This window comes from Haliaeetus albicilla, chromosome 18 (assembly GCF_947461875.1).
Source record: "Haliaeetus albicilla chromosome 18, bHalAlb1.1, whole genome shotgun sequence".
Taxonomy (NCBI): domain Eukaryota; kingdom Metazoa; phylum Chordata; class Aves; order Accipitriformes; family Accipitridae; genus Haliaeetus; species Haliaeetus albicilla.
The window spans coordinates 3,684,528-3,710,261 of record NC_091500.1 but is presented as its reverse complement, the minus strand read 5'-3'; the positions used below and the strand labels follow the sequence as shown (position 1 = coordinate 3,710,261).

The 25,734-nt window shown below is 46.5% G+C and overlaps 1 protein-coding gene across 2 annotated transcripts in view; it reads right to left on the bottom strand.

Annotated features, from left to right (window-relative positions):
* BLK (BLK proto-oncogene, Src family tyrosine kinase) overlaps positions 1-25,510 on the bottom strand; it is a 44,636-nt gene extending 19,126 nt beyond the window's left edge. The window contains exons 1-4 of one of the 2 annotated variants that reach the window (XM_009923794.2): positions 24,954-25,510; positions 8,027-8,129; positions 6,053-6,101; positions 164-257 (exon numbers count right to left, since the gene is read on the bottom strand). In XM_009923794.2, the coding sequence (XP_009922096.1) occupies positions 164-257; positions 6,053-6,101; positions 8,027-8,128 (245 nt within the window). In that variant the 5' untranslated portion in view covers position 8,129; positions 24,954-25,510. Of the gene's footprint in view, positions 1-163; positions 258-6,052; positions 6,102-8,026; positions 8,130-15,867; positions 16,096-24,953 lie in introns of those variants that run through there. The other variant, XM_069805559.1, reaches the window with a different exon arrangement.
* Between the last annotated feature and the right edge of the window lie 224 nt (positions 25,511-25,734).

The window sequence follows — 25,734 nt, the reverse complement described above, 5'->3', positions numbered from 1 at the left end:
CCTTGCAGAGAGAAGAGGGGTACCCATAGTCATGCTCTGGAGCAAAGCTAAGACACAGGCTCAGCTCTGGTGAGCTGCAAATTGGTGTCTGACCCCAAGGTCCCCCCTTTCCCAGCCTCACCATGCTCATCTTTGACCCTCCTTCTGGCTGCAGGTCACTTACTTGGAGAGAACTTGGAGTTTCTCCCCCTTGACCAGCTGCAGATCGCGGTCACTTGCGGCAGGAAAATCGTACAGTGCAATCACAACCAAGTTATCTGAAAGAAGAAGCAGCACCATTGAATCCAGCTGGTTCCCTGCTGGGGGAGTGATGCACACCCGGGTGTATGGCGGGGCATTTCACCCCCACCCCTGCTGTCACCCCCTCATCCCTCAAAACCCAAATTTTCCACCAACCCGGTTTTCCTGCCAACCATGACCTCTGCTCAGGGACTAACACTGATTCACCAAAGTGTTTCCTGTGTATGTGTTTTTAAAACACTCCAGGCCCCCCTATCTACAAAACGCAGTGTGTCAACAAGAAAAAAGGGTTTGTGTGGAATAAAAAAGGTCATAAATAACCTGCCAGTGTTTGGCCTGAGTTTTACATGGCGATAAATGAAAACTGCTGTAGCAACATTTCCCAGGGTGGGATTTGACTCAAAAAGATGAGGCTTTCTTGATTGAAAAAGGTATAAAGTTGTCTCAGTTTCCGTTATTTGAGCCTGTTGCTAGGATTTAACTCTCCCTCCAGATGCTCTCGACTCAGCTTGTATCTTGTCATTCCTTTTACACACTATTCCTTGCAGACACGCCACCACGTTTAAGGCACGCTGCTGCTTTCAACCCAGCACCTCTATAGTGCCTCGCTGCTCCGCTCAGCTGCAGTTCCCACAGGGGTGGTGAATGCTCCAGGATCCCCTTCCCTCTCCCTGGCCCTGACACATCCTAGATGCTCCAGACCGCAAAACCGGTGCTCTGTGTCTCCCATTTTGCTTGTAATCCACCTGGACAGAGGCTGTGGAGCAAGTCTGCATCCCCATTCCCTACCCTACCACGTTGCTTTTACTCCAGCCGTGTTGGTCGAGCCTAAATTTTGGCAGCGCAAAATGAACTTTCACTCTCCGGTGCATGCGAGCCGTGCTGTGCGTGGCAAAGCTGCTGCCTGGTACATGTGCTGCGAGGCTGCTAACCCACCCCGGGGCAGATCTCTGTGGGCTGGAGCTGAATCGCTACCTCTGCGTGCCTGGGTTGTACCGGTGCTGCTCTCGGAGAGGTTGTGCAACCGTTCACGCGTGCTCTGCAGGCTCGCAACTACTGAAGCAGAAATGAACAGCTATTTTGGGGCAGATCAAACTTTATAAAGAGGATCAGCACATGCACACGAACACAAAAATCAAACTAAAACACAATAATGAGGAAGAAAAAAGAAAAAGAAAAAGAAAAAAGAAAAAGAAAAAAGAAAAAGAAAAAGAAAAAAGAAAAAGAAAAAAGAAAAAGAAAAAGAAAAAGAAAAAGAAAAAGAAAAAGAAAAAGAAAAAGAAAAAGAAAAAGAAAAAGAAAAAGAAAAAGAAAAAGAAAAAGAAAAAGAAAAAGAAGAAAAAGAAAAAGAAAGTAGAACATTTGCTGCAGAAAGGTTTTAGCTTGTACACATCCTAATTAATGCACCGAGAGCGATGGATGGTCTATTATTAGCATTTTTCAAAACAGACTGTCAAGCCGCAGTCTCTGTGTGACCTTTTCAAATAATGCCACCAGCAAGAGAGCCAGACTGGCCCTTTGTCATCACAAGATAACACGTCTCTGGGGCAACTTGGGGTTTGTGTCTGTGCAAGGCCTGGCTGCTGCTCTGCTGGCGATTTATTGGAGAGGAGGGAGCAGAAGGGGTCAGCGTGGGAAGAAATGTAGCTTTGTAAACTGAAGCCCTGAGCAGTTCCCTTCAGGCTTGTGAGGAGGAACTTAGACATCCATGAGAGGTTTCAGCAGAGCCTCACTCTCTCCTACATATGGGGAAAAGGATGATCAGTCACAAGGGAGAATGCTTTGAAGTCTTAAAATAGTTTGCACGGTTGGGGGCTTTCCCTTGAGGGATCTCAAAGTGTTTGGCATTAGCAATGCACCCAAACTCTTGTTGTCTCCTCGAGAAAGTTGTTATCACCCAGATTATCTGACATGAAAGGTTTCTGGGCACATGCCTTCTGCAAGGTGCCCTCAATGAATGTGCTCAACCACATGCACAGTCCTGCTCCCCTTGAAAATAAAATAATGCAGTGGTCACACTTTTGCTTTAAAAAATAGAAGCTAATGTGTAAACATCTTCAAGCACAGAGTGGCTGTGTATTCCAGAAAATAAAATGAAAAATGTAGTTTTGATCTTGAGGCAACTGACATAAGTACAAATAAACAAAACCGAAAAGAAAAAGGAGAGAGGGAGAAAGAAAAGGAGCACATATAGCAAGGACAAAAAGGTTTTATATGCTGAAAAAATATTACGAACGCCTCTTATCCCCTTCTCAAAATACGTGTTGAGAAACACTGCACACTTAAGTGAGCCAGAAGAAAAGCTCTCTCTGCTCAAGCCAGCCAGACTTGCTGTCTCATGATGAAAGTGACTCTTCCTGTCTCTGAGTCTGTCAACCCACTGAGAAACAGCGTCGATAATACTTTCTTGGCCTATTTGATCAAGTTAGGTCATGAGTGACTCTACAGCAGAGAAGCCGTCGGGGCTGCTAGGAGTGACTGCTTTACAGATAATGCTAGCAGCCCGGAGACTTTGATTGTGAGCCAAATACATCTTGGCTCAGAGTTGCTGTCAGGAAAGTTAGATACCAGCTAGGTTTGCATAGGCTGAGTGCCAGTTTGATGGCTTAATAGAAATGATTCAACCAGTCTTCCCACCACTGCTCCATCATGAATGGAAGGTCTTTGCAACCATCTCATGGCTATGGAGCCAGGCCAAGACGGTGCCAGGGTCCCCCAGAGGACCATCAATTGGTTTAGAGCCATGTTAGGATGGTCGTGGGGTAAATGACAACTCACAACACGTGTTGGCTGGCTGGGTGCACTGAGCTATGAGTTACTGCTGCTGAAAATGGGTCCAGCTTTCCATTTCAGCGCAGCACGGGCTGGTTCACGAAGGTAAATATGTGCTAGAAAAGGATGTCTTCAAAAGACACAGCTGCTGGTGGCACACTGGCCTCACTGCTGCTGTCGCCAAGAGGAACACCGTTAGATCCTGCTGGTGGAGATGCAGGATGCATCTGTAGATGCAGATGACCATCTCGCAGGTGGTCAGCAAGCCCAGGTGGGATGACAACATGGGAGATGTCTCCTGGGACATCTGGGCTTGCACTGCAAGAGTGCTTTCTGTCAAATACCTTTCTGCCACGTGTTTTGACATGGTGAATGCTTTTGCAGATAATTTCTGCTTTCCTCATAAAATCATATCAGACGTAAACTCATAACATTTTTATTAGGAAATCTGAACATTCTGGGCAATTCCCTCTCACCTTCCTTCCCCCTCTTGCTTTTGATTGGCAATGCCCATTTTTGACGAGAAGTTTTAATCTCTCATTGAAAAGTTAGCCTTTTCAGTAGAAACAAACCCTTCTTTTCCCAATTAAGCTCAAAATCACATTTCTGACAGCATCCTTTCAAACTCAAATACATATTAAAGGAAAAGCAGTAAAAACGACTAAGAGCTTTGATGCTAATCTTGAGATGCCTCAGAAGACCTCAATTTCCAGAGCACACTAAGGTCCCACCCCCTGAAAATCAGTCCTATTCATATTATGGTTAACCAAAAGCAAAAGAAGAGGTGGAAGCAGTTGCAGTTCCTCAATCAGAAGAACCGACCTTTCAGCGAGACCAATTCTTGGTGCAGATGTAGGTTATTATAATGCCTGAAGACAAGCACCCAAAATGACCAGCTCTCTCTATCAGTAGTACTTAAATCCAGCTGTAAGCAGCTGGCAGGGCAAGGGCGGGGGTTATTCTACCTTTCTGCTATGTCTTATCTATCCAATGCAAGCGAATAGCAGCAGCTATAGTAATGGAACTGTTGTGTTTGGGGACCACCATCATGGACCAGGACTTTGCTGTGCTGGGGCCTTTACAGGCGCAGAATTAAAGGTAAATTTTGACTCCAGAGAGATCTAGAACTGACCTTAAAGACATCTTGAGTGCTTAGGGAGCCATGTTAAAATGAATGAGAGACTCACACGATGGAAGAACCCACCCCAAATGAAAAGTGGATTGGCGATGCTGCCAACACTGCAGTTGAATCCAGTTATGCACTCCTTGCCCTCCTTAGTGTTACTTCCATTAAGAGAAATAATGACAGGAGGAATTAGTTTTTTGTTAACAATAAATAAATAAATAATTTCTGAGACAGGGATGTGAAAGCTTGAAACCGTGAAACAAGTTGCACAACACTGACATCAGAAAAAAAATAATAAAAATGCAAGGAATGCAAAAAAATGCAAAAAAAAAAAAAGGAAAAGAAGTCTTGATTTTATATTACATGCCACACTTCCATAGTCAATAATTTTGCCTGACTGAATTTGAAGTGCTCCCACAGGATGTAATTCAGCACTTTGATTTTTTTATATGATCAAATTGCCTGGATTTTGTGCTTTCTTTATCAAATCACTTGAATTGCCTTCTTTCATGAGAATATCTCAGATATCTCAAATATCTTGTATGGTTCCTATCAGTCTGTTTTACCACACAGGACAGAGTCAGACATAGCATCATTTCTGGAAACTCAGGCACTGGTAGAGAAAATAAGAAGTTCCCCAGACTGTGAGTGTGAATATTCCTCCAAAACTGGAAATGAACCTAAAAAACCAAAATAGTTTTGAAAGCTGAAAATGGCTAACATGGTACTTAATGAATTTTTTAGCATCTTTCCACTTCTGCCTTCTGGCATGAAGCAGAAGTAAAAGCCGCCTCCCTGAAGTTAACTTCTGTTGTGCTTCTCACCAGAGTGAGAAGGTTGATAAAAACCCCATGAAAAACTGGCAATGTTTGCTCAGTTGTGGAGGTAGGAGAGCATGGCCGCTTGGAAATGTGCCACGAAAGCAATTTTGCAAAATAAAGCATGGTTTCTGGAAAAATGGTGTTTCCACAGAAATACAGCCCGATTCACATAGTTGAAGAGCTACACCTCCCACAAATTGGGTCTCATAACAAATGTCAGTTTTGAAGAACATTTTGATGTCGCAGGATTCTCTCTGTTTGCCGCATGGCAGAAACCCTCCATCATCACCCATAAGACTGCAAGAGCTAGGTCTGCCATTCAACGCATCCTATTTATTTGTCATTCCACTTTTTTCGTTCCTCATGCCCTGTCTTCCCTAATTCTACACTTGCACCCACGTGAGGAACTTTTGTGTGTTGCTAACTGCTTTCTTCCAAGCTGCCTCTATTTTTTGCCCCCTTCTAATGGTCTCTCTCTCTGTTCTTAATCTGCAAAACTTCTTTGACAAAAATATATACAAGTTGCTGTCGGAGGCTGGGCAGAGGTAGCAGAGGGCTTCCTGCTAAAACGCAATCACCTACCAAACACCGTCTGTGACCTGCAGGTAGTTGCAGAGGTGGATGAAGCCAACAATCTCCAAACAGGGGCTCTGCGTATCCTTATTTTATACTTTTTTCTTTCTTCTCATTCTCTTTGTAATCTCTCTGGGCTCTCGAATGCCTGCTATTTCCTCTGAAATTTTCAGCTAACTGGATAGAGAATACACAAGTTGTCACGCTGCAGACAGGGCAGCAGACAGAGAAATCTCATGCAGTTGATGTCTGAGATCTCACTTTGCTCAGCCAATGAAGAAGGACTGCTTTTCCCTCTTAATTTCTTTGATGAGCAAGGGAAACTGGCAGCTACAAACAGTTAGTGATGTAAACTGAATCTTCCAGAACACACTGATAAACTCCCTGCCTGGCAATGCTAAAGACACAGAAACCACACGCCTGTGACGTGACGGCTTGTTCTCAAGACCTGCTGTTGGGTGACGACCACCTTGCAAAACCCCATGGGAAGACAAAACAGCAAATGAGCTCAGAATCTTACCTTGTACAGAGGCTTGGTTTAGATGAGAGGTGTTGATAAATTGTCTGCCCTTTGATAGAAATAGAAAGAAAAAATAAGACATTTATTATTTTGCTACGTTTGCAGAAAGACCTGCCCTCGGCTTCATAGATGAGTGGGAGTCTGATCCAGAGCCCACTGTAGTCAGTCAACAGCTCCTGCATCTGGCTCCATATGTGTCGCGATGGCTTTAGCACATTTTGCCGTGATGTGTTCATAGCTGTCTTAACTGTCAGCTTGAATAATCCTTGGCTCCCCTCTGAATAAAAGCATAAATCTGCTACCCACATTTAAACCCTGGTCTATCTAACTCTTGTTCTCTGATGCCAGATTTCAGATCAATGGGGGATGAGACATGAATGGTCTCACTGAGAAATTACAACTGCAATATTATTTGAAGCAGAAAACTGAGGATACTCTTTGCCATAATAATTCCAATGTTCATGGAATACCCTTTGCTCAGGGATACTTTAAAAAAACGGAGGCAGTAACTATATTAGCAAATTAAACAGCAGCAAGGTACTGCAACACATCTAGGCACACTTTTAAAACATTGACATGGTCCCTAGTTTGGTTTGGCGCAGACCCTGAGGGTGGCCAATTGGCCACAGACTACTCCTAATGAGCGCCTGGGATGCAACCACCTTGTTCTGTGGGCTGAGAGTTTAATATTGCAGAAATGGCCCGGTGGGCTCTGTTGGCCTCTACCCAACTTCAGACACCAGTCCTGTGATCAGTCCAAGGTACAGTACCTAGTGACTCTGGTGGATGTTTGACCACTGCCAGTTATTTTTATACACGCTCAAAAGGAGTGAACTACAGACGCTGAATTAAAAACATCTCGTGTTTTCTGTCTGTGCCACCCTTTGACTCCTACTTAGCAGCACTGTGGGGTGGGAGAGCTGCTCACCCACTGCTCTTTCTAATTTAAGTGAAAGAAATGCGGACTTCTGTTGTGGTTTAACCCCATCTAACTAGGGAGCTGGAAAGAAGGAAATTTAGGAAAAGAACATCTTCTTGGTCAACCTGACATCTGCTATCATGAAAACCAGACTTCATAACCGTGGGAGAACTCAGAAATGAAACTAAAGGAGTGAAAAATGTCTCCACCCGTCATCATGTCCTCTCTACAGCAACAGATAGATAGAGAAAGTGATTTCCAAAGTTTAAGCAAGGCGTTTGCCATTTGAGGTGTCCTAAATCCTGACCCAGTGTCTTATTGATCCACGTCCATGCAAGCAGAGGCCATATAAATTCAAAGGGAGCAGCAGATGCTCAGCATTCCTGATTCTCAGCCCACCCCAACACAGATTAGCCGTAGACCCTCTTTAGTGAACCCGTTGTCCTCCCTGATGGCAAAGTTTCCATTGCGGTTTGCAGCTTTGAATCTTAGTCTGAATCTGACCCATCTTTTTGATGTTTGCAAGTCAGCAACATCAGCTTGGGTTGCAGACTGCTGAGGGCAGCAGCCTGTCTAAAAGATACGGGGATCAGCTTGGAGGACTTGTGTCCAAGCCATGCAGGGCACAGAGGGCAGTGGCCTCTGCACCTTCTCTCCCTGTCTCCTGCCCTGCTCGCCAGTCCAGCCCACGCAAATAATTGTGCCAGGCTCAACGCAACATAGCCTTTCAGAGCACCGCTATCCCTAGCCCACTCTGACAATTCACAGCCATAACGTATCCCCAGAGAGAAAACGGCATCCTTTTTGACAGACAAAAAACACAGAGCAAGGAAGCGTTGATTGAACAGTTCACCCCGTATTAAGAAGCTCATGGGGGGAAGCCAGGCATAAACATTTGTTTTCTGCCCTTTGAACAACATTTCCCAATTGGTGACCAAATTTTAGGAAATAGAAGTACTCAAGTTCCTGCTGGCACACACAAGTATTGCCTGCATCACTCCAGACACTAACTGAGCTGTGGAGGATCCCGACAGGACGCAAACCTGCAGGCTTACCTTGGGTGGGGCGGGAGGAGTTTTACTCTTGGGTTTTGGGTTGCTTCCAGAAGTGTGTTTCTCATTGGATGTCAGCTGATTTTTGCTCCCGAGCAACCCCATCCTAGAAGGAAGACCAGAAATTACTTTTTAATGAGGCTGCTCCTGGGGAAAGGGGCAGGCATAGAGGGATAAAACAATCTTCTTATTCATGAAGGACAAGTTGGAGAAGATGAGAATACAGGGCAATGGGACAATGGAGAGAAGAGTCTCAAATCATCCCATCTACAGTCCTCCTACTACCCTGGACCTTGTGAACTGCGTAGTTTCTGTTCCCACACAACTCTGGTGTTTCACACTTTGCAGGCAAGGCTCAGACAGACACTATAAGTCACCAGAAAGATATTGGCACAAATGACTGCTTTTGGAGTCTCTCCAATGCAGAGATCCCCAGCTGGCATTAAGCAGACTTGCTCCAGAGCCAGGTGATGCCACATGCATGCACTGCTGGAGGGTCAAAGAGGAGGTGCCGGAGATCCTGGGGAATATCCCTGTGCTGAGCTGTTCAGGTGTACCAGGGCTTCAAGAGGGTCACATAGTCCCCGGACCAAGAACGAGACGTAGTCATACCACTCAGTGCTTTCTGTAGGTCACATCCCTCCCACGCAGCAAAAGCAGTACACAGATGTGGTAGCTATCTGCATGGTACCAGTCCCACCGTTCCTCGTGCTTAAGCAGGACAGACACACGCTCAGCTTGTCCATGAAGGCATGGGACTTCATGCAATGCTTTGGAGGACTGCAAGAAGCTTAGGGAGTCAAATATGGTGTAGCTTGCATCCATCCTGCCTGTAAAGTGTAGGGCTAAGGCTTGACTCAGTTGTCCATGTGCAATGCCCTAGTAGCTTTCGATGTGCCCTGGGTTCTTACAAGGTGTGGGTCTCCCATACATCGTGGATTATGTTTCCCAACCCCATGTGTGTGTCTCAGACCACCTGGACACCTCAAGGATCACTAGAAGCAAGTGAGTCAAACCCTTTCCATGGACTTTCCTCTGGTCCACACTAGAGTTTCCACACTTGTGCTGGAGAGCTTGTTTAACTTGAAGCTCAGAAACATAATTTCAGCTCTGGTCAATGATTCTAGCATAATACTGGGTCTGGGTAGCCAAGATAGCCAGACCATAGCAAACTCAGCCTGCTCAGCCCCCTGAAAAAGTAGGGAGCAGTTGAAGGCAGCATTACGAAGTGCTGCTGCCACAAATATATAAAGTATCTACACTGTCCAGCACCAAAGTCTGCCCCAGCCCCTTTGCATTGAAAAAAAGGCATTGAAAGGTGTGGGCTACATGTCCAAACATGAAACAACCCCGTCATGGTTTAACCAGGACAAACCCAAAGCCCAAATACTTGCAGCTGAGCAAAGACACGTTGGCTCCTATTCTTGCCAAACTACCTCAAGATCTGCAATGAACGTGGAGGATCGGGACTGGAGGTCCAGAGACCAATGTGGTTAGTCAGTCCCCCCAAATGTCAGTCTGGCACTGTGTCATGATAGTCAGACTCCAACATATGTGTTCAAAAAAGCTTCCAGAAAACCATACTTGCGAGAAAAAAAAATTCTAGCAAAACCAACTTCTTTTGCTTTCTAGCACGTACCTAATATTTCAAAAAACTGGGACTCTGAAATGAGGTTTCTAACAGAGCCATCCCAATACTTTAAGGTGTTATATCTTTTTAAAATATCTTCTCCCTTCTGCCTCATTTTTATTTTCATTGATAAAGTGAGCAAAATGGCAGGAATTAGTGGAATATTTGAGGATCACCAATACACATTTCCCCCCCCGTCAAAAGGTTTTCAGCATCCAAACTTCTCTGAGCTTTTCTTTGACCTGAGTTTACAGATGGCCCATCCATCTGTACCCAGGTCTCAGCACTGCTCTGTGCACTGACAACACAGTTGGAGGGGAAGTTTTGCCCACTGAATCAGCTACAGCATTTCCTGCAGCAAGTTAATTTTAATTTGGCAGCCTCCCCTCAGGTTATAACCAGGGTTTGCTTCACTTAGAAGATCCGGTTGTCATGCAATGGCACATGATTTACTAAGTGAGCTTTACCGGCTCTTCAACTTGCAAATTAGATAACTGTGTGCCAGAATTTCTGATTCTGAATGGTGTTATTTGCCAGGACAGTAAGTGAGAGTAGCTGGAGTTCCCTTTTTGCCCAGAGAACTGGAAGGTATCGTTTTCAGTCAAGACTGGATGATGACAAGTTTTAGGTACCACTCATTACCAACCATGAAAACCACAGAATCTACCTATGCATTGGACATCTATCTATGGTCCTTGTTACTACATCACTGGAGCATCTCAGGGTCTTTGATAGGGTCTCCCCCTGAATGAGAGATACAGACGTAGCAATTGCTGTCTTTTCTACAGAGTTAGGGGACGTGAAATATAGCATGAGTCAGCAATATGCTTCAACCGCCAGTCATGTCACCAGGCTGATCTTACAAGAGGATTGACAGGCCATCTCCAGGATGATGGATGCACATTTTGAGGTTTCAAGTTGCTCTCAGTGATGGCACTGGTGGGGCAGAGTGGGAAAGGGCATGGAGGAACATCCACCTCAGCAAGTCCCATCAGGGGCTTGTGGCCATCCCAACTCCTCTGACAGGGTTTATGGGGAGCAGCGACCATGCTTTAACCTGTGCATCTCCCCACAATGCTCCTGTGTCCCTGGGGGCATTGCAACCCCTTCTGCGCCACGCTGAGACTGGAAACACTTCTCTGCATGTTTGCACAAATTGAGCTTTCTCCCCGCACGCATGTGTCAGACACATCCGTGCAAAGCGGCACAGAGAAGTGAACAGCATGTCCCAGCATGGGTGGGAAATGGAACCAGTGAAAAGTCTCCCACAAAGGTCACTTGTTGCCACCCACGCACGCAAGATGCTATCATTGCTCTAGATATTCACAGTTCCTATGAAATCCACCCTTGGCACTCTCCAGGTCGCCTCTGCAACCTTTGGCAGCCAACGTGACCATCCTTCATGCCAGCAGGTGCTATACAAAATCCCAAAATAGCACCGCAGAAAAATGTTGTCAGATGCGGAGAGCTGCTGGTGAGCTCACAGTCCACAGCTGGTGGAGTTTTCATTTTTTAAAAAGTAATTTTTTTTTTCTTCAAAAAAAAGGTGGCTGAGTTGAATGTACATTGTTCCCCAGTGTTTCTGGTTCTGATTAATGTTTTTTTAAAATTAGCTTTACAAAAATATTTTGAGAAAAGTAACGGATAGTTCTCCCAGTCCTTTTTTGTTGTTGTTTTGTTTTTTTCCCACTAGAAGAGCACTGGGGAGAAAACAGTAACTCAGAAAAGCATGAAAATTTCCTTTTGTGAATTTCCAGTTTTTCACATCGAAAAATGTTTGTTTATTTTTAATAACTGAGAGCGGGGACACTTGTTTTCTCAACTTTACTCAAGTTCAGAAAAAGAAGATTTATAAAACAAGTTCTTTTCAAAGCAACCAGAAATCAAAACTGAACAAAAAAATTTTACGACAATGCAAAATTTTTCCATACGCTTGAAAAGTTTTAGCAAAAAATAGCCCAGCTTAGCTGCTGATAAGTTTTGAGTAAAAACATTTGACTCGGAAGTCCTCCTGTGAGAGTCAAGCAAGCCTTTGCTGAAGAAGTCAGGAGACACGAGGATGGCGAGCTCTGTGTAACATCCAGCTCTGAACTTGTGTGGGACAGACATGCAGGTCACAGGCAGACTGGATGCTTGCATAGGACGTCTGAAACATGCTGCATGCCCCATGTTGTAGGACAACAGAAGGTAATTTTAGTAACCTTCAGAGGGGCACTTGGGCGATATTTTGGCTAGCGAGAGCTGGATGAAGGTACAGATGTTCCAGCACCAATGGGCCAAGGGGAGGTCTTCTGAAGATCCCACCACAAGGCCCTGCTTTAGCAATATTTTTGCTGACATTTGGATGACGCCTTTATGGTGGAGAGGAAAGGATGTGACTAAATGTCCTATCGTTCCCCCATCTTCAAAGAGGATTGGAGAACATACCCTACAGGCGCAACCCATCAAGCTGGACCTGGAACTCCAGAGGGACCAAGGTCCAGTAGAGATGGACACAAGCCTTCGCTAACCACAGGGTTTGGAGACCTGCCTTGCACCGCTCTTTGGCCTGTTTTGAGCGCTCACGGTGAGCTAAAGCAAACAGGACAGTGTCGAATTGGACCTGCTGGATGCACTTACTCCTTTTGTTGCAGCAGATCAGAAGGTAGGATGGAGGCACTGCAAGCATGGGCTTATTGCCCATCTCATCTCTACGGTAAGCAGCCCTGCACCATGGGCACACCATCTACTGTGGTTGCCTGGTTTCCGCTACCAGAGCAAGAGAGCTCGAAAGTTGTTTCTGATGTGAGTGCAGTGATGTCTTCTGCAACAGGGATGTGGATGACACAGACAAACAGCCTTGGGATTGCATGGGCGGGTGCGGGGAAAAAAACCAAGACAGAATCTAGCAGAAAAGCAGAAGTCTCGGCTCATCATTTACCTCACCCCCGTGAAACTGTGCCATGGAAAAATAGGTTAAGACCTAAGTAAGCCAACAGTGTTTCACTGTGAGGGCAGCTCCAAAAAGCCCCCAAGCCCAGTGAAATCACAAAATTAACCCCCTTTCCATTCAGATTCTAAGGCGGGTCCAACAAAGTATTTTTCATAGTTCACTAAGACTAGATATTTCCCTTCATTTTAAAACATCAGAATGTCTTTTTTAAGAAAACACATTTTAAAAGGAAATTGCATTAAAACCGCTGAAAACAATACTTTGAAAATGCAGATATATCCAATTATGAAGGGTTTTAAATGATGAATTTCTCTTTGCAAGTCATCCCCTACCATAAAGAATTGATGAAATCAACTCACTTTGGATACAATAATTTAATTATTCCAGATTTGCATTTTTGCATCAGTGAGGACAAAAAAAGTTCAGTAGAAAAAAAAATAAATTACCACCAGTTCTAGGCACATCCCAGATGCATTAAATTCTCCAGAAGCTTTCCTTTCCCTCAATAAAATAGCTCTTCATTGCATTTCCCGACCTGACACCCTTAGATTGCTTTGCAAGACACAAAAGTAGAGAATTACTGAAGATCTTGGTGAGATCAGCTACTTGAATGAAGATTTGCTACCGAAGTGTTTACTACTGTGACTGTTTTCTACTTTTGCTGGGTTTTGGTCAAGTTCTTTTTAACTTTTTTTTTTTTTAATTATTAGTGGCTTTGTTGCTAAGAGGTGGTTAGAAGAGAGGTACAAAAAAGTATGCTGTGCTATAAAGAGCACCAACCATGTAGAAGGTCTTTCTCAGAGGCAGAAGGTGCAGGCTATGGCCACCATCCTCTAGGACATAGTAGCCAAAGTCTTGCTGAAGACCCCTCCCTGAAAGTGGGAAGGCAGCGAGACCTCCTGTGACAATACACACAGTGCTGGGTCTCCAGCTAACATCAGGGGGATTTTCTTAGCCAAAAACTGCTGCTCAGCAGGATCAGGCTGTGTAAGGAGGAATTACAGCAGTGCAGAAAGTCCCCATGAAGAGCTGGAGAGCCTGGAGCGAGAAGCATCGTGGTTTTTGCTGGGGAGTGAAGCAGTTGTCTGGCTTGTGTGTTGCATCCTTGCTGGAGAACTGGGAATACCCTACTGGCAATGTTCAGATCCCATCCAGTCCTCGTCTTTGTTGGATAAATACACCAAGTTGTACTTGTGCTTGCACTGAGGCCTCTTTCAAACACTTTGACCCGTGTAAAAGGTTTTTGAGGGAGCGTGAAGGGCAACCCCCAGGAGCAGCCAGGCTCTCCAGCTAACGCTGGTGAGGTGCTAATGTTGGTGGTGTCCTACTGCAGGTTCCAGTCTCAAGCACAGCCAGTGTGGCCAAACTGGTCTTGGGAATGTCTGTCCCTTGCCAGCCCAGGGCAGCCAGAGGAAAAATCCAGGAGCTCTGTGCCCCTGCAATTTACCCCTCGGTGAGGGGAACACATTGCAGAAATGAGATTGGAGCCCGTTGGCTTATTTTGGGGTCTCTTGCTGCAATCCTAGCCAGCTTGCCATTTCTATTGCAACTTAAGTCTGCCCTGAATCTACCGGCTTGCTTAGGCCATGCTTTCCAGGTGAATGTGGCCCCAGAAAAAGAACCAAGCAGAAAATCTGGCTGTTTCAGGCCTTTCTGGAGAGCTGGGACACCCCATGGGAGAAGGCTCTGTGTGAGGCTGGGGAGTGGGAACACACAGATTTCCAGCACCCTGAGTTTAAGCAGATGTAAAAAGTTTTTTGACGGGGGGGGAGATAATAAAAGCTTCTTGCTCTCTCCAGAAGTAGAAAACTGCCACCTGTTGCCAGAATGGTCATTTGCTAATCAAAACATCTGTCTGGAGGAAAAATGGCTGCTTACATTGAGCATTGCGCCCTGCTGGAACCTGGCAGATGCTCGGCTGAGCTGCAAAAGGCTGCGGGCCAGGAAGCAAAGCCAAGATTTGAGGTCCCAGAGGGGGGGAAAACCAGGAGGGCAGACTGCTTATCCCACCTCCCTTAAACATGCTTTCCTCATGAGCTCACCCCAGGCCTTGCAGCAGCCAGGTGGGACGTCTGCTGGGGATGGTTCTGCAGGACCTGAGGTCCTGCAGCACAGGGAGGTGGGAGGCACCGGTGGGGGGAAGGAGGAGGATGGGGCCAGGAGAAGCAGGCACATCTCCTCGGGTACCTGGAGCATCTCTGGAGTTCTTCAGGTGCGAGAGGTTTTTATCACAAAACTGCATCGCTCAATGGCAATTTCTGCCGTGGCTGGAATTTCAACCCAAATTTCAACTCAAATCTATCTGCTGCCCAATGCGGGTATGGGCCAGACTTGTGGGCTACAGGTAAGTTGGAGCACAGCAAGGAGAAATCCTCTCTGCAGGCCACCCCTATCTGACATCCAAGTCTTATGGAATTGCGCACAGGCCACGCTTACTTGGCCAGAACCCCTGATGCTCTGCTTCACAGCACTTTGAGGGCACATCACGGTGATCTGTAGGGATGTGGGGACATTCTGGTCCTCACAGCCCTGGGAATGTAAGGAGATGGATGGGGTGTTCCTCCACACCTCTATGTGTGGCCGCCCATATTTCTGCCCTGGAAAAGGCTCTTCCTGGAGGCCCTGCATCCCAGAGGCTGCCTTTTCCTAGCAAGAGGACAGCATTTTGTAGGACCCGTTAGCCATGTCCCAAGGGGAGCAATGAAGCTGGTGGCAGGCTGGCGCTCAGGCACTCGATGCTGTCAGAGACCTCCTCCTTGGGTCGGGTCTCAGAGGGAACGATGCTCCCTCCCACCATCCTCAGATGAGGCAAAGGGCTGTGGGGAAAGATGGATATGTCCAATTCCCCACCTGAACACCTCCAGCCGCATATCAGAAATAACTACTGGATGCCAGAGCACTTCCCCTGCTCGTCACAGCTGTGTCCAGCTCCGGCCAGCCTCCCCACACATATACCCTCTCTTCCCTGCCAGACCCTGGGGGGACAGGGAAGGACGGGAATACCAGGGTGCGCACGCCTGGCACTCATTTGTCCTCCTCTCCTTTTGCAGTAAACCAAGGGAACAGCATCCCTGCAAACCATCCCTCGGGGCTGGATCTTAGCAGCCGTTGGGTAGTGACCCCGTCATCTCTCTACCCCACAGATCTTGGGGAAGGGAAACAGGGCAAGGGGGGCATCACGTGGAGGAGGGATGGGAGAGAAGAAGAGGATAGAGAAAAACCTGCTGGGCTCCTCCCCACCCTCAGGGGAATGTGGATGGGGCTGGGATGTTCCCTACTTGCCTGCTTCCTACGCAGCTGCTCCTGGAGACACGATCCGAGGACGGACGAACCACTGGTCCGACCCATGACAGATGCTCCATGGGGCTGAGGGCCCTTGCAGAATTTCTCTGTTAGAGACCTCTGGCTCCCACCACGTCCATGAGACCGACCGCTTTGAATGTTACACCCCCAGATTGCAGGAGCAGCCTGATTTTGCAAATGCTTTTAATGGGCTTTCTTTTTTTAATCAGGTCTTTGTGTCAGAACTGACTCTTTTCTCCCCCCCAAGGATTCCTTGCTCTATTTTGAATATAAAAATGATCATCCGGGAGGGGGTGGGAGTTACACTTCCCAGACAACCTGGCCAATGAAAATAGCAGCGAGGAAGGCAAGAAACCCAAAGAGAATCTAGACACAAAACCCAGCAAAACCCACAGGCTATTACCAGCTGTCATTAAAAACAGCTACAATGACTGTGAATGGATTGTGTTTCCACTATGCAAACCACCAAATTTTAGCAAACAGCTGAACAAACTGGCTTTGCAATGATAGTTCCTTTCTGTGATTAAAAAAGACCTTTTTTCAGAAGAAATGCATCGTGTTCCAGTGAGCCCCAACCCTCTATGAACTTACTCAACTGTAGCAGCATGGTGTAATGAGTGAAGACCTGGACAGGGACTTGTGGGTGACTCTGAGGAAGTGACTTTCTCATTCTTCCTCAGCATGTTCTATAGGGAGACTGAAACGCCTCTGTCTTAGGAGATAAATTTTGTATAATACACAAGTTTTGTTTCTACAGACTCCTGAGGCTTCCCGTAAGGTACGTAAAGAGCTGGCTTCTCTGGGGTGTTTTTGATGTATTTTCTTAAGCTGTTGCAGAGATGAGGCCCCCAAGCACCACTGTGTAAAACTCTGTGGGTAACTGCATGACATCATCATTGTGTTATATGGGGCAGCGGGAGGGAAGGGACTCTTGGTCTCAGCCAACTGGAGGTTGGAGTGACCTCACATAGTTTGCACTTCGGCTGCTCTCACTGGGAAGGACAAACACAAGCCGACATCCGCGGAGCGTGATGCACAGCCTAAAGGTCACCCACATGCTGGTGATGTTGTTTACAGGAGGAAAGGCTTCGCAGAGCAGATCTAAGCTGAGGTCAAGGCAGAGGACCTTTACCAGCCATGAGACCCAAGGACAAGATGAGGCTGGTTGAGGACATGATGCTGTGTGAGATGGGAGCAGCTGCTCCAGGATGCATGTGCCTGATGCCCCAGCAGTGCTCGGGGGGTTAGGAAGTGCCCTTCCCAGTAAACCCCCATGGGATGCATGGCATGGAAATCAGCCTTGGCTCTGCAACTGCTTTGTGCTCCTGACACAGGAAGAAAACCTCATGGAGGGCTGCAAGGCTGTCTGGGCCATAAGCAGGGGTCTGCGAGTGCTTGGGGGTCACGCCATGCCTCTTACCCTAGAGGGTCAGCGCAGGGTGACTCTGAAGACAGCCAGGACAGACACCCACCCCATCACCCCTCAGCCAGGTGTGCTGCAGAGTCAGACCTGCCGTTTGCATACCAAGGAGATACAGAAATGAGGAAGCCCTTGCAGATTCGTCAAACTTCTCCCTTGCCAGCTTGCATTTTGCCTGCCTAATTCTCCTTTGGCTAAGGGCAGGGGAGAGAGATGGAGGCGGTCGGGTTGGGGCTGGGGAAGGAGACGACAGCTTCAGGGTTAGCTGGAGTACTTTGAGCTTTAGGGCAGGGGCTCATCCTTTGATGGAGAGAGCAAAGAAACTCTTTTTGCTAAGCGAGCTTCACTTCCTATTCCTATGAAAAGGGAAGTTGCTTTTTTAGAAAGCTGCTTGTCATCCACTGCTGAGGTAGGAAGGAGGAGCTACCATGAGGTCCAGCAAAGGCTTAGAAATAAGCTAGTGGCTGCCAAGTCATCCTGGGAAATAGGGCGATAGCGCAGCAGCTCCAGATAGAAACCTGCTTCTGATTTGAGACAAGCTCCCGATGCTGACAGTGGGGAAACCCAGCAGCTGCAGCTGAGCTGCTGCAAAGACCCTTCCAGTGACGGCCATGGTTCAAGCACCTCAGAAGCAAGAAGTGAAAATAAAAAGGATTAGATATGGCATGGTCTGCCTATTGCATCCCAGGGAGGTGTTCTGGTACCTAAGGTATCCTGGCTGTGCCCCTGCATGTCACCCGGGGCACATCCCTTCGTCCTTGTGCCTCCTCTGTTTCCTCCAGGCTGGGCATCTCATGGCCATGAGGTGAGACCCAGAGTCAAGAAGCCCAGGCAGAGAGTGCCTTTCTGCAATTTGCTTACTCAGAAATCATGAAGCAACAGCCCAGGGATGTCCTTTGAAAGCAGCTGGAGGGAGACCACTGAGAAAGCATGTGAAAAAGGGCACTAAAAAGAGAGAAAGTCTCTCATATGCAGCTTCTGGGTCACTCCAGATGGGCTCCATCTGCCTTCGCTTCCGCAACCCGAAAGCACAGGCTGTAATCTCACCCAGATGAGTAGGGTCTGTCTGGGTCAGTCCCCAGATGTTCTCCAGTATTTTCGCAGGCCTCTACATGAGCGTGCAATCCCAAGGCTGGCTTGTCTCCGCTACTTTTTATAGTTCTCTATAAGACATGCACGGAGACCAGAGGTCCAGCCCATAGGGTAAATGCCCGTGGGCTCTTAGGCTTGCCTGTGAGAAAGACCTCTAGGACCCACCACTCCACAGGATGCAGCGAGGGACCAGAAAATGTGGCAGCCTGCCTCCAGATGACCCACAGCCCACCAGAATGATCCCACAGCCAGACACCTACACTAGTGGCCCGCTGCGTAGCCTCCTTCTGCAGCAGCGCCCACTCCCACTGTGTTTTATCCAGTTCACATTGAACCAAAAGTGTTCCTATTAAGGTGTCTGCTGCAGAGGTGATCTGAAGGCTTTGATATGAAAACACCAAGAGGGACGAAGGCTCCTCTCCTCTTCCAGCTGGCCCCCAGGACTGCTTCCTTATACTGCTGCTGCGAAAGCTGGGTAGCTTATTCCCTCCAGATGTTGTTTTCATGGTCTGGCCATGTTTTTCTCTTCCCTGTTAAGATCGAGTAACCTAATTTACCATCTGAACCTCCCTGTTTCCATTCCTCTAGCAGATTAAAAGCTTATTTAATGCAATGTGCTGTTGCTTCTGGAAGACGCTGACGCATTATAACCAACCCACCAGCCTCCATTTTGAGCGCTTCGACTTTCTGAGCTCTCTGGGGCAGCATTTCGACTAGTAAAATAGGCGATATCGGGGCTCGTTCTCCCACCCTTCAGAATTAGGTGGCTGCATCCAAACTCCTTGTAGTCTCCATCCCGTGCTAGCTCCTGGACTGTGTTTAGGAAAGCCTAGCCTGATTGCTCAGGTTGCACCGCCTGCTTTTTGGGTCTCTGCTTTCCAGGAGACAGGCTGTCCCTTTTCCCCTGATTTACTATCCTAAACACGTCACTGTGTTTGGGATGGCACTCAGACGTAGGCACCTTGTGTAGCCCCAGGTACCAGACCACCCTGAGTGCAGGGTGGTGATGGGTTCCCTCTTGTTTCACTATTGTTATTTATTGTTGAATCCCGTGGGCGTTGCAAGGGCTATCTCAAGGGACTGGGATGAAAATGCAGCAGTGGCTTTGGCTGATGGTAACTAAGGGATATTCTGCTAGTAGAGACCACAAAGAGGTTTTGTCTGGCCCCAGTTAGGAAAAGCCTTTTTGGAGGGAGAAAGTGACTTTTTTTCTTTTTCTTCTTCTCACATATAAATAAAAGAACTAATGAGATGAAATGCAAACATTTTAAAACAGATACCTTTCTGGCGACCTCATGGAAATGTGAATTTCCACTGTCCGGAATCAGTACAACCGCTTGCAAAAAAACAGTCACTGGAGAAGCATCTAGCAGAGCCCTCTGCCCCGAGGCAGGATCAGCCCTCACAAAACCTTGCTGGAGGAGCGTGTGGTCCTTGGTCCCAAGAGCCTTCCTACACTGGACATGATGGTGCTGATTCTTCTTTCCTACCCACACCAGTCCTCCCTGCCAGGCTTCCTCTACACTGCTCACACCATGCCTATTCTTGGCTGCTTGCAGCAGCCAAGATCCTGCCTCAATGTTATTTCCCTTTTGACGCTAGTAAAGAAAAAAAAAAAAAACAACCCACCATTTTTTAATCGCTTATTCAAAATTAGAAGATGAGCTTGACTTTCAGAATTGAAAGAACACTTGAACTTCCCTATCGTGCTTGAAGGAGATAGAAATGCGGCAAAACAAGGCCAAACCTTGCAGCCAGGTCTATTGCAGAAGTCATTATTTATGGCACAGAAGGGATGGGGCTGATCCACTCTCAGGTTACATCATCTTTGATCTGGCCTAATTCTATTGCATCAGAGCCAGAAGAAATCTTATTTCCTCAAGTTTCTTGCTTTGCCAGTGTCCATACTCTCACTAGCATCAGCAGGACAGGTTGATGTCCATGCAGGACTGCATTTAAACCAATAGGATTTTTTTCCCTCCTGGCTAAGATCTGTCTTGTACAGAGTCCCACATTCACGATTCCCTTCTGTGCACAGTTGTTATTCATTGGCAGCCCACCCAGTGACTTTTATACAGAATGTTTTTTCCCACTTCTCCACCAAATTTCCAGGAAAAAAAAGCATTCCATCGGAAATCGCCACCCCTGAAAAGGTTCTGTCACAAAACCACTATGCATATTGGCATCTTTCACTGGAAAAAGAATAATTCTCCTTGCAAGTTTGCTATATTAATGTCTCGAGCAGCTGCGGTCTTCTTCCTGTGCTTTTAAAATGGTGAAGCCCAAATACATAAGAGACAGCCAGGGAAAACACTTGAGATAAAAGTCAAGTTAAAGATTTTATATCAATTTCTTCATTTGCTTAGTATGACCTTAGTTCTCCCTCCTTCCATCACGTATTGCAGGTGACGCCTTGATTTTTCTATAGATCAAATTTAACCTCTATTCAAAGCCCACTTCTCAAGCATCGTCCTCCCATACACATATTTTGAGATGTTCTGCCCCAGATTTTCATGGTTCCAAGCCATTCACCATCAGCAGCTATTCACATAAACGTGGCTACCATCATGGCTCAGGTGTTGGGCAGGCAAGCGGCTGGACTGAAAGAAATCCCACAGCTCCTCTGCCCGTGGTATTTTGGCAAGGTTTTTCTTTCCCACCCCAGGGTTTCATGGAGAAGACGGGTACCTGCTTATGAGGACACCTTGTGTGACCTGGCGGTCCTTCACCACCAGCCACCGTAACCCAGGGAAGCACAGAGATCTGAGAAAAGGGGAGGCTGTGAACTTCTGTGTACAAGGACACACCATAATGTAGTAAATTGGGACCCCGGGGACGTGGGCATGGGTCCAATCATCTCTTTTGCCTCATGGCCATAAGGACCCTTAAGCAGATGGCACAAAGTATTTTCAAGCAACCTTCACCCACCAAAAGTATTGCATATTCAACCATGAGTAAGGCAGACCAGACTTCCCGGACAACTGAATAATTTTTCACTCTTCTCCCCTCATTAGGTAGCAAAGGATTCATTTGTAAACCATGTGTTTTCTATTTCTGCTCTGTCTCCTACGTGCCTGACACACAGGACCTGAGGGGTCCTGCATGCTACTTTTTGATCAGTAACACATTTCGCAGTTTCCAGAGGAGCAGAAATGATCAGTGAGATTTGGTCAAATTTGGAGAATAATTTCGTAAATATGTAAATAAACAAAGAGGGGGAAATGCGGGAGAGAGATTTTGAAAAGCACATTTCATTTCAGAAGTCACATATATTTTGCAGGATGGCAGAAATGTAGGACTGGCCCCTAGAAGGTTATTAATCTGGTGGACCTACATTGAATTTGAGAGACTACCTAACTTGTGTTTCAAAGCTATCAATGCTGGAAATTCCCACTGCTCCCCATCAGTCTATCCCAGCCCTCCAATTCCCGTAGCCTTAAAATGACTTCCTAACGATCAGTACCGATTTCCTTCACTGAAAGACCTACACCTGCCTGTCCTGCCCATGGTGGACAAGAAGTTTATTCCCTCCTTCTTCACAGTGGCTCCAGCAAATGAAGCAACGTTCCTTCTTGCAAAAATTCCTCATTGATCACCACTTTCCACACCTTTTGCTCAACTGTGTCCCTCTCCTTCGGGAATTTATAATTGGGTTTGGAAGTTTGAATAGGCAAGCCCACAATGTTTTCCGAATTAAAACTGACCAACATTAACAAAGGCAAAATTGCTCCGTGAAACCACAGAAACATTGTTCTCCAGCTCAGTTGCAACATTTTCTTGGAAAAAATTATAATTAGAAACCTATTTTTTATTTCAACACAAGGAGCTGCTGTGTTTTGAGTTTTGTTTTGGGGGGGGATATTTTTGGCTGGCCAGTGAAATGAATTCACATGGATTTAACCCTGATATGGAAAACGGGCTGACCTGTCAGAAGCACGTGGCTTGTCCAGCATGAAATACTGGAGGTCTGGTTTACGTTTGTATTGCATATGTTGCGCCTTAGCATTTATTTTTAAGCAATAACCATGACCCTGTATATCCTGTTTTGTACAGGGATGTACTTTCTTTTGTGTTTCACAGTGATGTCCAGTGGTGCAGCCACTTCTTCCACAACGAGCAGCAGGACCCTGAGGCTGTAATCTGTTGCCAAGACCTCTGCCAAGGGGGAATTGCATCTTTTTTTAAGCCCCTCAGCTACTTCTAATCTTGCAATGTGGTGCTGACCTAACGAGAAAGTTGACTTGCACCACATAAAATGAAGCTGTGAATGGAAACTCGGGGGCTCCCAAGGGCTCCAGCAGGATTTAGCCCCAGGTATCTTGCTAAATTCTTGCCCATGATTGAACCCTATGGGCCTGCGGGAAACGATTGACTACAGGGGAGCTCACCCACATGGAGTCAACGCTTGGTTGCCTCCAGGGTCTCTTCAACCGTGGAAGAGCGGCGAGGAAACTCCCTTTTTAACATAGAGAGAATGGAAAGAATGAGGGGAAGGAAGGAAGACAAATAATGATGAAGTAATAGTGTGCCCAAGTGTTCCTACTCTGCTCAACACAGTGCCGTGACCCCTGTGAAATCCATGGTGACCTGTTTCCGCACCTGACCGAGATGAAAAAAAAGCCTTGTCTGCACCTAAATAGGGCCTCAAGACCTTTTTAGATTCTAATGTGCCCATAAAGGTGCCACTGAGAATTAAAGGCTGAAAGGTCAGTCAAGAGGAATGTCACAAAGCAGAAATAAAAGAGCTGATACCGATATCTTTGTCTCAAATGGACACACAGCCCAAATTGTGCAGAAGTGGGATGCTCAGCCTGGGACATTGTGGGCTTATTTAACAGAGGCTGGGGAGCACAGCATCTCAGCTGAGAGCCCAGGGTGTAAATGCATGCCAGAACACCCCATGCTGATTAAGCAGAACATGGAAAGTCACTAGAAAAGCAGATAAAGAAAAATCAGTAGCACCTTTGCAAAATTTTCACTTAAGTATGTCTTGGGTCTTTCGTCCTCTATCAGAAAATTCAGCCTTGGACTTCATAACCCTCAAGGTGCAGCAGTAGCCCTATTTTGGCAGAACAAACCAAGAATGGGCCAGAAGATTTTTTTCCACAGATTTTTGTGCATCAGTATAATGATAACGCTGCAGGAGCTCTGGGAGAAAAAAAAAATGTGGGCAAGAAATCACAAGCTCTGCAGCCTTCAAATCTTCTGATAAAAATTACTTAAACCTTGACAGAATGACTAATGGAGCATATTAATGAGGGTGCCTTTGCTGCCCTGCAGCTGTCCTTTTTTCTTCTTAATTTCCATCTACCTTCTCTTCTCCAGCACATACCAAAGCAAGGACCATGTGTGCTTGCTCTGTGTGCAGCAGGAATCCTCCCTGCTGACAGTGTACATACCTTGCCCTGATTTTGCACTCTTAAAAGATCTGTAATCAATTAAATACCACAGCAGCCCGGCAAGAAAGGCAAGAAATGTCCCCATTTCACAAGTGGGGTAACTGAAGCACCTTGAAGAGTGTTGCCTTGCCAGGCATCACTGGCCACAAAGCCCCGAGTAAACACCTGAGGAGGTCTGAGATGCAAATACACAAGATGTTGCAACTGCTCTTCCCTCCCAGAAGTGGCACAGCAAATAAGATAGGTTCTGAGATATCCATGCTCCAAGTTAGAGCGCTGAGGAAATTTGAGCCTGGCCTAAATTTTAACCAAGAATGAAAGTTATGGACTTAGTATAGACTCTGCATGTGTGGGGATGGGAAGTGACTAGGGGGAGAAGCAATAAGTCCAACCCTCCTATAACTCCGTTGGAGATCTCCAGTTTGCCAGAAGCTTTGTCCACAACCACCGTTATCCTGCCACTGGTTTTAGCAGCTTGAATGGAGGAGCTGGTGAAAACAAAATATTACCTCCAAGGAGACCAACCTACCTGTCTGTGGGGCAAAGTAAAGCAAAGATCCTCAGCCCCAAGTGCGCCTTTTGACAGAAGGGGAATTAAAGCCTCAACCCTTCTCTGCACCGTACGCAGCATCCACGGGTTCAAATCAGTAAAGGCTGCTGAGTTGGAGCCTGAGCCTTCAAACTTCCACTTCCCCATAGATTCAGAATTGGGTCCCTGATTTCACTTTCTCCCCTCTCTACCCTCTCCAAGGAATTCAGCTGAAAGAAACTCATTCACCCCTTGCTATTTAAAGGGTTTTCATCCACTTTTATTTTTTTTTAAGAGAAAGAGGTTGATTTGTGCCCAAGAGAGAACCCACTGGGTCACGTCCTGACTTATACCACCAGTCCCACCTCAGAGAGTGCCCCGATTTCAGCACTGAGACACTGCCAGAAGGAAAGAAAGAGATGCACCCTGCCCCGATCCACGGCAGCAGTATGGCCCTTTCCCTTGAACATCCCACTCCAAATCTTTAAGGGCTTAATTACCACAGGTCCATAGACAATAACTAGAGATGGGCCAAACCTTAGAAGGGGATGTATCCAGTGGAGCTTCAGGCAATAAACAGCCATCAGGAATGAAGCAAGATTGATGGAAAATCATTTGCACTTACCTGGTGATTCCTTTGTTCAGATTAAATCATATCCCAGTCAATCCTAGTTGTCCACCAGAGTTAAAAAATCCCTTGCAGGATATGTACTTAAGAACATCAGCTCGCCTTGATAAGTTTTAATCCTTAGAACACGTTGAAAGAGAAACCCTAATTTTTCTTGGCGTTGTCAGTTGACTGCTGTTAGTGGTTTCCTGTCGACAACAGCTGAATGACAAATCGAACTGGTTTGTTACACTTATAGCAATTAAGGGCTGGTAGTATAACCACACTGCTCATTTAGCGCTAATGTTAGAACTGTGTCTACCTTAGAAGAACCGTTACCCGCAAAGGCTCAGCGGGCTATAAAAAGTACCGTCCCGCTACAAACGATGCCCCGCATCACCCTCATTCAGGCTGGCGTGAGTTGGAAGTCGTGTCCTGGAGCCATAGAGTGTAAAACTGGTCTGCAAATGGGAGGAGAAATATGGGTTCTTGAGTCTTCTAGATTGGTCCATTCACAGCTAAGTGCAGTCTGGGCCAATAGCTGGGGTGGAGATATTTATTGCATGCGCTTAACCTTTGGGAGAGTTTATCTCCAATCAGGTTCTAGTCTGAACAGTTTCCCCTTTTGTAATCATCTAGGTTACAGTGCTTTAATCTTACTCACTTTCCATTTGAGGTTCTGTTTCTGCTTGAAATCTCATCTAAAGAGAGTGGTCGTGTTCCTCCTCCTGCGAGCTGGGCGCCTTTCGGCAGCGAGTACAAGACAGATGATGTCATTTAGGGCACGGGGGAGGGGGGA